The 14173-nt window shown below is 43.9% G+C and overlaps 1 protein-coding gene across 2 annotated transcripts in view; it reads left to right on the forward strand.

The window, feature by feature from the left end:
* PKIA (cAMP-dependent protein kinase inhibitor alpha) overlaps window positions 1-11785 on the forward strand; it is a 92506-nt gene extending 80721 nt beyond the window's left edge. For both annotated transcript variants that reach the window (XM_077492914.1, XM_077492913.1), the window contains exon 3: window positions 10658-11785. In XM_077492914.1, coding sequence (XP_077349040.1) covers window positions 10658-10740 — 83 coding nt within the window. In that variant the 3' untranslated portion in view covers window positions 10741-11785. The remainder of the gene's footprint in view (window positions 1-10657) is intronic.
* The last annotated feature ends 2388 nt before the right edge of the window (window positions 11786-14173 follow it).

Here is a 14173-nt window from a genome sequence, read left to right on the forward strand (position 1 = left end):
CTATGTACACAAGGGGTTGCTACATCTATTTTCTTTTCTTCTGTTCTTCTTTTCTTTTCTTCTCTATTATTTAGTCTGGCTGATCTTCATTTGTTGCAATGCCTTATGATGCATGTAACCTGAAACAAACTGTCACTCCTATCTCTACAGTGGGAGGGTGAATCACGTTAAAACCACATTAAAACCAATTACCGTATATACTCGAGTATAAGCCGAGATTTTCAGCCTCTTTTTTGAGGCTGAAAGTGCCCCCCTCGGCTTATACTCGAGTCATCGCTGTCTGCCCGCTCGATCAGCGTGTCGAGCAGACAGACAGCGGCCATTCTATAATTCAAAAGCCGCGCCTCCGGCTCCGCCTTCGCCTGTGATAGGCGGAACACTGAATTTCCCAGCAGCCTGTGTTCCGCCTATCACGGGCATCGTCTCATCCTCGTACTACGGACGAGGATGATACGATGTCCGTGATAGGCGGAACACAGGCTGCTGGGAAATTCAGTGTTCCGCCTATCACAGGCGAAGGAGGAGGCGCGGCTTTTGAATTTTACAATGGCCGCCGAGGCGCCGACGAAGAGGGCACGGGACGGAGGCAAGGCAAGGCAAGGCAAGGCACGGCACGGGACGGAGGCAAGGCAAGGCACGACACGGGACGGAGGCAAGGAGGCAAGGCACGGGACGGAGGCTCGGGACAAAGGCTCGGGACACAGGTAGGCTGGACACACACACACACACACACACACACACACACACACACACACACACACACACACACACACACGGATGGATGGAGACACACACACACACGGATGGATGGAGACACACACACACACAGGGATGGATGGATGGATGGAGACACACACACACACAGGGATGGATGGATGGATGGAGACACACACACACAGGGATGGATGGATGGAGACACACACACACAGGGATGGATGGATGGATGGATGGAGAAACACACACACAGGGATGGATGGATGGATGGACACACACACACACAGGGATGGATGGACGGACACACAGGGATGGACGGACACACAGGGATGGACGGACACACAGGGATGGACGGACACACACACAGGGATGGACAGGCATGTCTCACCCTCGGCTTATACACGAGTCAATAAGTTTGCCAGTTTTTGGGGGTAAATTGGGGGCCTCGGCTTATATTCGGGTCGGCCTATACTCGAGTATATACGGTATGTCAAAATCAATGTACTGTAATGGTTGCCTCTGTACCAGTGGTCAGAGAATATATCTTAGTGTAGTGTCACCTATAGCAGTCTCAGTTCCTATAATCCATGCAAGCTACTGAACGCAGGAACAATAAAAAGGCCAGGGTTGGTACACGTGGTAGGCAGAGGCAACTGGACTGGTGTGGCTATGATCAGGAACACTGTTGCTGGCTAAAGTTGGGTGAATAGTTCAAGCCGAGCCAAAGTTTGGCCCGAAAATCATCAGTTCGTCTGTTCGGCGAACACCTGAATTTGCGGGACGCTCTGTGTGATGTTTGCCGAGTGCCCCACAATGCGCTGCACAGTGGATTCTAGGACCCTAACTGGATAAAGCAAGGCTTTGTCCAATCAGGGCACCGAGCACAGTCAGAGCGATGATTGGACATAGTCATGATGACTTTACCCAATCATGACTCAGTGCTCATAGTCCCACCCCACACTATAAAAGGTTCCTTCCTACAGGAACCTTTTGTAGTGTGTTGTTGGAGTGGAGATAAATAGAGCAGGCTCTGTTTGCTACTAGCGAGTTAGTGTCTGAGTGTAGAGTGTCAGTGTAGTGTTAGTGTAGTCTGAGTATGGTGTCAGTATAGTGTAGTGTCAGTGTAGTCTGTCAGTGCAACGTTAGTGTAGTGTGTCAGTATAGTGTGAGTATAGTGTATTGTCAGTGTAGTGTCAGTGTAGTGCAGTGTTTAACACAGCATTACATAAAATGTTGTGCTGTATACAGTGCTGTATACCCTTTTTCTTTTTTTTCTTTTTTTTTTCAGTTGTTGCGTTTTTTGTTTTGTTTTTTCTCCTATGCCTACCCCATTTTTTTTCAATTGTCAGCCACAGTTTTTCTGCGACACTGTTGTTTCCCCTTTTAAATTTTTTTATAGTTTTTACATTTCTGTCTGTGGTAGTCGTCAATTTAAAGTGCACAAAACACCACTTTCCATTGAATAAAGTGCATCCACCAACACATTTCCCAGTATCTATTAAATTCGTCATGTCTGGGTGGCCAAAAAGGAGAGGCAGACATTCCCCTGCCACTATGAGTGGTCCAACAGCATCTGTGTCCACAGGCAAAGGTGGACATGGTCCATCCTCAGGCAGGGCATGTTTGTCTTTATTTAGTGATGTTTCCCATGCTATCCTGCCATAGCATGCAGAGAAGGTGGTGGACTGGCTTAGTAAACCATCCTCATCCTCTATCACTGAAATTGAGACTTGTGTGCAGTCCAGCACTGCTGCCAGATCAGCTTATTCTGCCTCTGTGTCCACAGGTACTCCTACCATACCGCAGCATCATACATAGAGGATTCAGCTGAATTATTAATTTATTTATATTTATTTATTTTTTCAAATAGTTTTTATTGAATTTTTCCGGTACAATATATGCAAAATATATCAAAACATAGGAAATAAATCACTTTCCGACAGATACATTTTAACAGATGCATTTTAACATTTGTGCCTCTAAACATATGTTCTAACTCTACTTCTCCTGGCATACCTGATATACATTGTTGCTAAGATTCAGTTACCATTATCATGGAGTTCGACTAACACTCTTTTCATACTTCAAAATGTAACATTGCATTGTAATATACTCTGCCTAGCTCCCTCCCGCACCCCAACTGGGATCAAGCTGTGCCGGAAGGGCCATGCAGAGCGCCACTAGTTCTAAAAGCCTGATGCAATGGACCATAGCATCACAACAGTATTGCCCAAAGTATTATATCCATAATGGGGGGTCGCCATCAGCTGAATTATTTGAATACAGTGTCAGCCACATGCTGCTTGATAATGCACAGGCATTACTTGATTGTGATGTTGGTTCTGAGATTGAGGAAGGGAGTAACGAGCCTACAAAGGGAGAACACTGATAAACAACAAATTGGCAGTCATGTTCCCCCAGCCACAGCTTATTGCCATGTTTGCTCAGGTGATGATGAGAATGGAGGGGGTGATGATGATCATTCATTCATTATTCATTCATAATGCATGCGTCAGTGATACTTTCCCTGTTGTGTTCCTGCTGAAGCATACTCTGCTTGGCATTATGGACAGGGCACTTGAGGCAGAGCAGCGGGAGAAAGATGAACACTTCCTTTCCTCTCAAGGCCCACTTTATGCAGAAACCATTCTTGTGACATCCCAGGATACACAAGGGAAGGGAGGAGGAGGATTATGGCAGTTTTGGAGGCATTGAAGCAGAGGAAGACATACGTCAAACCTTAAGAGATGTTATTCAGTCCCCAGAGTAGTGGGAGTAGTACATGCCTGGGAGGAGGCAGTTCCAGATAGTGTAATCCTCAGTGACCCCAAGGACTCTGCTTTTCATGCCTCCGCAAATTTTCTTCAAAGCCTGTGAAAAGCCCCGAGAATTTGTGGCATCAAAGAGAAAGATCATTATTGGTTGGTAAAGCTCTATGACCGCCGTTACAAGGGGAAAGTCTCGGAACTCATCCTGCCATCGCAGAGTGAGCACAGGATGAAATATCTTGAGGACACCTTAAAGGGGAGTTTATGTAACAACTGGTAGGTTACAGTCTCATGGAAAAGCTAGTTTTGAGGTGTCTGTGGGTCAGAGGAGGAGTGGTGGGGAAGGAGGCCACTTAAGTGATGCAGTTAAAAACAATTTTTAGACCTCTGCGTCCAGGGCTGTCAGCTTCCACAACCCATCAGCAGCGTCTCCATCTTATGGTGGAAGATCATCTAGGGGCAAAATCAGACATGCAGAGCTTTCCAGTAGACGATCCACTGGGTTACTGGGTCATGTGAATAGACCACTGGCCAGAAATTGCCCAGTATGCAATTGCCCTGCTGGTCTGCCCTGCATCCAGTGTTCTTTCCAAAAGGGCATTTAGTATTGCCGGAGGTTTTGTGACAGATAAAAGAGCGTGTCTGTCCACAGACTCCATTGCTTAACCCTAACGCAGCTGGCCAGACACTATAGCTGACATCTGTGTTCTTCATCTATAGAAGCTCGCTTTCCCATAAGGCAACTCGGTTGCCCCCAGGTCTTACGCACAATGCTATAGTGCCTGGCCACCCTGGGGCAGGTGCGAACTGAGCAAACAGGTACTTGTGGTTGGCGGAGAGGCAGAGTGGTTCAATGACAGTCTGGGTACAAGGCAGGCAGAGCTCAGAAAATACTACACAGGGAAATCCAATCAGCAGAGCAGAGGTAGCTAGAATACGTGTAACAAATGCAATATCACAAGCATGACACTGCAGGCTTGGCTTGCTTAAATCAGGTTTGGTCTACACCCATAGACTGGCCACATTTAATCACTTTGCAGGTAGACAGACAGACAAGGAGAATGCCACAGTTGCTGTGAGCGGCCCAGCTAATATGTGATCGCTATACAATTACATGACACCTAGTAAACAACAGTCATGATGGAATCCATTCATGACATCATGGTTTACTACTGTGTGTGATCTGGCCACCAGTGATCACATGGTACCTGGGTCAATCACAGCACCCTGTACTATGTGATAGCTGTGGCCAATTACATCATCATAATAGGAAACAATAAGTCATGAATGAAAGTCATTATGACAGTTCAAATGATTGTTGTTACATTGACCATCACTGTAACAAGCAATCACAATGTAAAAAATAAAAAATCCCTGATCACCTCACCCAGAGTAGTACAGTGTCAATAAGGTGACCCTGAACTACTCTGATAAGTAAAAATAAATAAAAGTTAAAAATAATAAACAAAAGTTTTAAAAAAATTGAATAGAAAGTTATTTGATTTTTTTAAAATGCTGTCACCAGTCAGTGTCCCTGATCTCTGCCACATCAGCCATATGACAATTGGTGACAGCATGTAACAAAAGAATGTAAAAAAAAAAAAAAAAAAAAACATAATTTTTTTTTAATTTTCCAGTAAATTGTGAAGAAAAAAAAAAACAACTTAAAAAACTTGCCATGCTTCTTACTAAATACCTAGGACTGTTTACTTTCCAAAAGGTGTAATTTGGGGGGTATTTGTACTGTCCTGGCATTTTAGGGCCTCAAGAAATTAGATCATCAGTAAATCAGGATTGCTCAAAGTTCAAATATACAGTATATACCATAGTTTGTAGACTGTATAACTTTCAAACAGACTAAATAATAAACACATATTTGGGTTATTTTTACTAAAGAAATGTAGCAGAAGACATTTTGACCTAAATTTATGAAGAAAGATTATTTGTTTGCAATATTTTAGAAACAAAGGAATTTTTTTTTTCTTCATATTTTTCATTTATGTATTCAGCCACATGTCTTTGGTAAAAAAAAAGTCAATAATTGTATATTTATTGGTTTGCGCAAAAGTTGTCACATCTACAAACTAAGGTACGTTTTCTGGAATTTACGCAGCTTTTAGTTTACGACTGCCTATCTCATTTCTTGAGGTGCTAAAATGGCAGGGCAGTACAAAACCCCCCCAAATGACCCCATTTTGGAAAGTAGACCCCCTAAGGAAATTGATAAGAGGCATGTTGAGCCCATTGAATATTTTATTTTTTTGCCTCAAGCGATTGAATAATGACAAAAAAAGAAATTTTTTTTTTTTTACACAAAGTTGTCACTAAATGATATATTGCTCACACATGCTATGGGCGTATGTGAAATGACACCCCAAAATAAATTCTGCTGCTTCTCCTGAGTACGGGGATACCACATATGTGGGACTTTTTGGGAGCCTAGCCGCGTACGGGGCCCCGAAAACCAAGCACCGCCTTCAGGCTTTCTAAGGGCGTAAATTTTTGAGTTCACTTCTCACTACCTATTACAGTTTTGAAGGCCATAAAATGCCAAGATGGCACAAAACCCCCACAAATGACCCCCTTTTAGAAAGTAGACACCCCAAGCTATTTGCTGAGAGGCATGTTGAGTTCATGGAATATTTTATATTTTGCCACAAGTTGCGGGAAAATTACAAACTTTTTTTTTTTTTTTTTTTTTAACAAAGTTGTCACTAAATGATATATTGCTCATGCATGCCATGGGCATATGTGAAATGACACCCCAAAATAAATTCTGCTGCTTCTCCTGAGTGCGGGGATACCACATATGTGGGACTTTTTGGGAGCCTAGCCGCGTACGGGGCCCTGAAAACCAAGCACCGCCTTCAGGCTTTCTAAGGGCGTAAATTTTTGAGTTCACTTCTCACTACCTATTACAGTTTTGAAGGCCATAAAATGCCAAGATGGCACAAAACCCCCACAAATGACCCCATTTTAGAAAGTAGACACCCCAAGCTATTTGCTGAGAGGCATGTTGAGTCCATGGAATATTTTATATTTTGCCACAAGTTGCGGGAAAATTACAAACTTTTTTTTATTTTTATTTTTTTCACAAAGTTGTCACTAAATGATATATTGCTCACGCATGCCATGGGCATATGTGAAATGACACCCCAAAATAAATTCTGCTGCTTCTCCTGAGTACGGGGATACCACATATGTGGGACTTTTTGGGAGCCTAGCCGCGTACGGGGCCCCGAAAACCAAGCACCGCCTTCAGGCTTTCTAAGGGCGTTACAGTTTTGAAGGCCATAAAATGCCAAGATGGCACAAACCCCCCCAAATGACCCCATTTTGGAAAGTAGACACCCCTAAATTTAGGGGTACACTAGTGAGACTAGGTAATAAATGGCGGGTGCCCTGAAACTATAAAAAAATAACTAACCAACCAGCGTCACCTGTAACAGTTATATGGTGATCACTGGTGAAAGGGTTAACTAGGGGGCAATTAGGGGGCTTTATGCGGTAGTATATGGGGGTCCCTGGCGCTATAAAAAGCTGCAGCGAACCTAAATACCTACCTGCCTAACTAGCGTCACCTGTGACACTAATACAGCGATCAGAAAAATGATCGCTTATTAGGCTGGGTTCACACTGGAGCGATGCGGGAACGCCACGAATGCGCGGCGGGTTCCCGCATCGCATGCCTCCCGGCGGCAGTTCACACTGCCCTATGCGAACTGCTGGGAGTGTCAGTGAAATGTTACTGACACCCCCAGATCAGTTCGCATATCGCAGTGCGATCTGCAAACTCGGATCGCATGGTGTGAACACCCATGCGATCCGATTCTGCTGCGGGCCAAAAAAAGGGTCCCGTGCGAATTTGCGGCGGGTGCGGCGGGTGCGGCGAATGGCTGAACTCGAATCGCACAGAGATCGGATGTGATTTGCACTGCAGTGCGGTGCGAATCACATCCGTTCTCATAAACCGCTGCAATGTGAACCCAGCCTTAGTGACACTGGCGACGGGGGGTGATCACGGGGTTAAACCTTTATTGGGGGGGTTAGGGGGGTACCTTAGAACTAAAGGGGGCTAACCCTAACTGCCCTAACAGTTATTAGTCACAAATGACACCCGCCGGGTGATCAGGGGGTTAAACCTTTATTAGGTAATAAATGGCGGGTGCCCTGAAACTATAAAAAAATAACTAACCAACCAGCGTCACCTGTAACAGTTATATGGTGATCACTGGTGAAAGGGTTAACTAGGGGGCAATCAGGGGGCTTTATGCGGTAAGTATATGGGGGTCCCTGGCGCTATAAAAAGCTGCGGCGAACCTAAATACCTACCTGCCTAACTAGCGTCACCTGTGACACTAATACGGCGATCAGAAAAATGATCGCTTATTAGGCTGGGTTCACACTGGAGCGATGCGGAAACGCCGCAAATCCGCGGCGGGTTCCCGCATCGCATGCCTCCCGGCGGCAGTTCACACTGCCCTATGCGAACTGCTGGGAGTGTCAGTGAAATGTTACTGACACCCCCAGATCAGTTCGCATATCGCAGTGCGATCTGCAAACTCGGATCGCATGGTGTGAACACCCATGCGATCCGATTCTGCTGCGGGCCAAAAAAAGGGTCCCGTGCGAATTTGCGGCGGGTGCGGCGGGTGCGGCGAATGGCTGAACTCGAATCGCACAGAGATCGGATGTGATTTGCACTGCAGTGCGGTGCGAATCACATTCGTTCTCATAAACCGCTGCAATGTGAACCCAGCCTTAGTGACACTGGCGACGGGGGGTGATCACGGGGTTAAACCTTTATTGGGGGGGTTAGGGGGGTACATTAGAACTAAAGGGGGCTAACTCTAACTGCCCTAACAGTTATTACAGTCACAAATGACACCAATGCAAAAAAAAAAAAAAAAATGACATTGGTGTCACTGTGACTGGGGGGCAGGGGTAATTGGGGGGGTGATCGGGGGGTAAAGGGGGGGTGTGAGTGTGCCTGGCATGTTCTACTGTGTGTGTAGAGTGTTGGTGCAACTCACCGATCCGCTCTCCTCCGTGTCGGAACGAAAAATACCGACACGGAGGAGAGAATACATCACTTCCTCTCCTGTGTTTACATTACAGGAGAGGAAGTGATGTCACCGGAGATTTCTATTCGTCGGGAGCGATCGCGAGGGGGTGGCCATGAATGAATGGCCGCCCCCTCGTCCCGGATCGCTCCCGGACGAAAACCGACCGCCGCAGGCACCGGGCGGGGGCCCGACCCGCGGGAGGCAAGGGACGTACATGTAAGTCCTTATGCCTGCCCGTGCCATTCTACCGACGTACATCGGCGTGCGGCGGTCGGCAACTGGTTAAATACCACCAAAACAAAGCTCTATTGGTGCAAAAAAAATTATATAAATTTAATTTGGGTACAGTGTTGCATGACCAAGCAATTTCCAGTTAAAATAGTACAGTGCTGAATAGTAAAACATGCCCTGGTCATGATGGGGGTAAAACCTTCTAGAAGTCAGTGGTTAAATTCTTGGTTCTTCTCACTGTACTTCTATTCTGGCCATGCCCAATGCTGTATCCTGGCGTGGGCCGATGAGGCCAAGGCCTAGAGCAGCACTTTGCGGGGGGGGCAGCATGGAAAGAGTTAGCGTAGCGCCAATCTTATGGGGCAGCTGGGCTGAGAGGCAAATAAGTCTAGTGCCCCCCCCCATAAAGCAAGCACTGCTTACGAGGGGGGAGCTCTTCTAATTTTGACTGTCCTGTCATCCTGGACCACAAACCCTCCTCACTGTGCTATATGTTTTCTGCTGCACCATTGGCATGGTTATAACCTCTTAGTCCTCTCCATAAAATTATCATAAATTTGTGCTATAAGTAGAACTATAGGCAACACTTTTTTTTTTTCATTTTGGAAAGAGTAAGGGAGGGTTATAGCCCCTGTCAGTTTATTTTTTGTCATCCCTGTCCCATTGCAGAGATTTCCCTTCACTTCCTGCCCCATAGCCAAACAGGAAGTGAGAGGAATTATCTGCAAATTAAGGGAATTCATTGCCCCCCCCCCCCCCCATCCCAAGCCCTCAGAACTAGTGTCCCACTCAAAAATTTTAGGATGGGTCTTAAATAGCAAGGGGTGTGGCCTTGACAGGAAGGGATGGGTCATATTTAAATTGGGGTTGCACGAGTTTAGTCAGGCCTAGGGCAGCACAAAACCTAAATACACTACTGCCGTGCCTCTGGTCCCTGCTTTTTGTTCCAAGGAGCAGTAAGACAAAATAAAACCCCAACTTCTCCAATTTATATATTTATTGCATGATGTAAACTCATCATCTAGCTCAGTGATTCTCAACCAGGGTTCCGTGGAACCCTAGTATTCCTCCAGAGGTTGCTAGGGGTTCCATTGGGCCATTTTTAGCCTCTCAGTTCCCACTGACACCATTGATCTTTTTAGCTATCTATAAAGAGGTAATTCTTCCCACTGACACCATTGATCTTTTTAGCTATCTGTAAGGAGGTAATTCTTCCCAATGACCACAAGTGTAAGGACCATTCCTCTCACTGACCATCATACTAATGTATCATGAGTTGTAGATCTCTAATTTTTAGCAGGGGTTCCTCTAGACCGTATAACTATTTCAAGGGTTCCTCTGTGTTGAAAAGGTTTGCGAAAAGCTGATCTAGCCTCATGATAGTTATGACCTGACCACATGCTTCTGCAAGAATGCACAGTGCATAAATTGGAACTCTGCTGAGATAGAGATGATGATTGTGACCTGCCTGAGCTGCAAAGTTTCTTGTGATTCATTTATTCTGCTCTGTATAGTTTTCACCACCTCATATCTGGTGTGTAAAGGCAAAAGGAGATAATGCCTTCCCAAATGTATTATGCCCCAGACAATTCCATACTATAGCATTTGCTATTATTGCTTCCATAGTAAAGTTGACCAGCCATTGAAAATACAATGCCCTCCTTCCATTTCTGATACTGAATTTTTACACAAGTTGTCTGTGCTTGCTAGAGAAAAAGGCAATTATTTTATTTTTATTTTTATTGAATTTTTGTTCTCCCCATGCTTGCCTTGTGGTATGTTACAGTAGTATGGCCCTGGAAATGTATCTTGTGCTTCTTTATATTTTTATACATTTTGTATATATTTTTTATATATATATATTTTTTTTTATTACAGAGGGTGATGAGGAAAATGAACAAGCAACTCCAAGCGAGAAAACCACAGATGAGCAAAACAAAGCACCAAAACAGGAAAGCTAAGGACTCAGTGTGATAGCTTTTAAACAAATCATACCTGTGATATGCCTCAAAGCAATATGAAATCCACTAGCATCGAAAGCAAAGAATACGGTATAGATGCCAGAAATTACTGGATCATATCAAAAAAATGGCTGGCTCTAAAACCGTGGGAAGGATTTTTTCCCAATTTTATCATAAGCAATGGCTGACATGAGGACAGAGTTAATTTAATCTCACAAGATGTTAGTGAAACACCACGGCTTGCCACAGAAATTCTTGTTGTGGCAAAGAAGCCCATAAAGGGTTAAATTCTGTGCTGTTGTAAAGGCTTCCACGAATTTTTAGAACTCTAGTACATATTCAAGTTTCCCAAATGTAGAAAAGCAAAGTAAGATGAGAAAAAAAAATCAAGAATATTGTATTTGCATTTCAATAGCTTTGTTGTTTACAGATGTTTTGTACGGTACATTTTAATAAGCTACACTGCCCCTAATTAAGATGTGCACACGTCATATGGTTATCACACAAATGAAGGGCTGGATATTCTTATTCAATGGATTATTTAATCACCTTGAAATACATAACATTTCATCACCATAGATGTTTTCTAGAGCGAGACACTGTCTATTCAATAGCAGTTAAATTCACTGTGTCATGTGATTTGTCCACTGAAATTTTCACTGTGGCTTAGATGTTTAAACAATGGTGAAGCCAATTTTCACAGGTAAATTTTTCACAAAATTGCAAATGAAATTCACAAATTTTTGTTACTTTTTTACCTTATACAAAATCTATATGTGTTTTTTTTTTTTTTTTTGGCTGAATAGTTACACAAGGGGGTAATGCACTACAATAAATGGATAAAAATATAAATGCACTTAGGAAGTGTGTGGTGGTATCCAAGCACACCTATTCCTTCCAGAATCAGTATTGATTTCTAACACTGTACTTGTTACAAATGTAATAGTGCACTTTTTAATGTTTGTACGTTTTAATAATGAATTGTGTGGTTGTTTATCAGTTATAATAACCAATAAAGTTAACCAAATAAAACAAAAAATATCGAGCTGTTTTGTGTCGTTCCCTACATATTTCTTAATAGAGCAAAGGTTATTTAAAATTTTTGCTTAACCACTTTCAGACCGGACCATTTTGCTGGTAAATGACCAGAGGTCTTTTTACACTTTGGCACTGCGCTGCTTTAACTGGTAATTGCGCGGTCATGCAATGTTGTACCCAAACAAAATTTGCGTCCTTTTCTTCCCACAAATAGAGCTTTCTTTTGATGGTATTTGATTGCCTCTGCGATTTTTATTTTTTGCGATATAAACGTAAAAAGACCGCAAATTTTGAAAAAAAATATTTTCTACTTTTTGTTATTAGAAAAATCCAATAAACTCAATTTCAGTCATACATTTAGGCCAAAATGTATTCAGCCACATGTCTTTGGTAAAAAAAAAGTCAATAATTGTATATTTATTGGTTTGCGCAAAAGTTGTCACATCTACAAACTAAGGTACGTTTTCTGGAATTTACGCAGCTTTTAGTTTACGACTGCCTATCTCATTTCTTGAGGTGCTAAAATGGCAGGGCAGTACAAAACCCCCCCCAAATGACCCCATTTTGGAAAGTAGACCCCCTAAGGAAATTGATAAGAGGCATGTTGAGCCCATTAAATATTTTATTTTTTTGCCTCAAGCGATTGAATAATGACAAAAAAAAAATTTTTTTTTTTTTTTTACACAAAGTTGTCACTAAATGATATATTGCTCACACATGCTATGGGCGTATGTGAAATGACACCCCAAAATAAATTCTGCTGCTTCTCCTGAGTACGGGGATACCACATATGTGGGACTTTTTGGGAGCCTAGCCGCGTACGGGGCCCCGAAAACCAAGCACCGCCTTCAGGCTTTCTAAGGGCGTAAATTTTTGAGTTCACTTCTCACTACCTATTACAGTTTTGAAGGCCATAAAATGCCAAGATGGCACAAAACCCCCACAAATGACCCCATTTTAGAAAGTAGACACCCCAAGCTATTTGCTGAGAGGCATGTTGAGTTCATGGAATATTTTATATTTTGCCACAAGTTGCGGGAAAATTACAAACTTTTTTTTTTTTTTTTTTTTTTCACAAAGTTGTCACTAAATGATATATTGCTCACACATGCCATGGGCATATGTGAAATGACACCCCAAAATAAATTCTGCTGCTTCTCCTGAGTACGGGGATACCACATATGTGGGACTTTTTGGGAGCCTAGCCGCGTACGGGGCCCCGAAAACCAAGCACCGCCTTCAGGCTTTCTAAGGGCGTAAATTTTTGAGTTCACTTCTCACTACCTATTACAGTTTTGAAGGCCATAAAATGCCAAGATGGCACAAAACCCCCACAAATGACCCCATTTTAGAAAGTAGACACCCCAAGCTATTTGCTGAGAGGCATGTTGAGTCCATGGAATATTTTATATTTTGCCACAAGTTGCGGGAAAATTACAAACTTTTTTTTTTTTTTTTTTTTTTTCACAAAGTTGTCACTAAATGATATATTGCTCACGCATGCCATGGGCATATGTGAAATGACACCCCAAAATAAATTCTGCTGCTTCTCCTGAGTACGGGGATACCACATATGTGGGACTTTTTGGGAGCCTAGCCGCGTACGGGGCCCCGAAAACCAAGCACCGCCTTCAGGCTTTCTAAGGGCGTTACAGTTTTGAAGGCCATAAAATGCCAAGATGGCACAAACCCCCCCCAAATGACCCCATTTTGGAAAGTAGACACCCCTAAATTTAGGGGTACACTAGTGAGACTAGGTAATAAATGGCGGGTGCCCTGAAACTATAAAAAAATAACTAACCAACCAGCGTCACCTGTAACAGTTATATGGTGATCACTGGTGAAAGGGTTAACTAGGGGGCAATCAGGGGGCTTTATGCGGTAGTATATGGGGGTCCCTGGCGCTATAAAAAGCTGCGGCGAACCTAAATACCTACCTGCCTAACTAGCGTCACCTGTGACACTAATACAGCGATCAGAAAAACGATCGCTTATTAGGCTGGGTTCACACTGGAGCGATGCGGGAACGCCACGAATGCGCGGCGGGTTCCCGCATCGCATTGCCTCCCGGCGGCAGTTCACACTGCCCTATGCGAACTGCTGGGAGTGTCAGTGAAATGTTACTGACACCCCCAGATCAGTTCGCATATCGCAGTGCGATCTGCAAACTCGGATCGCATGGTGTGAACACCCATGCGATCCGATTCTGCTGCGGGCCAAAAAAAGGGTCCCGTGCGAATTTGCGGCGGGTGCGGCGGGTGTGGCGGGTGCGGCGGGTGCGGCGAATGGCTGAACTCGAATCGCACAGAGATCGGATGTGATTTGCACTGCAGTGCGGTGCGAATCACATCCGTTCTCAAACCGCTGCAATGTGAACCCAGCCTTAGTGACACTG

This window comes from Lithobates pipiens, unplaced genomic scaffold (assembly GCF_037356315.1).
Source record: "Lithobates pipiens isolate NorthernLeopardFrog02 unplaced genomic scaffold, aLitPip1_a1.2 Scaffold_19, whole genome shotgun sequence".
Lineage (NCBI taxonomy): Eukaryota > Metazoa > Chordata > Amphibia > Anura > Ranidae > Lithobates > Lithobates pipiens.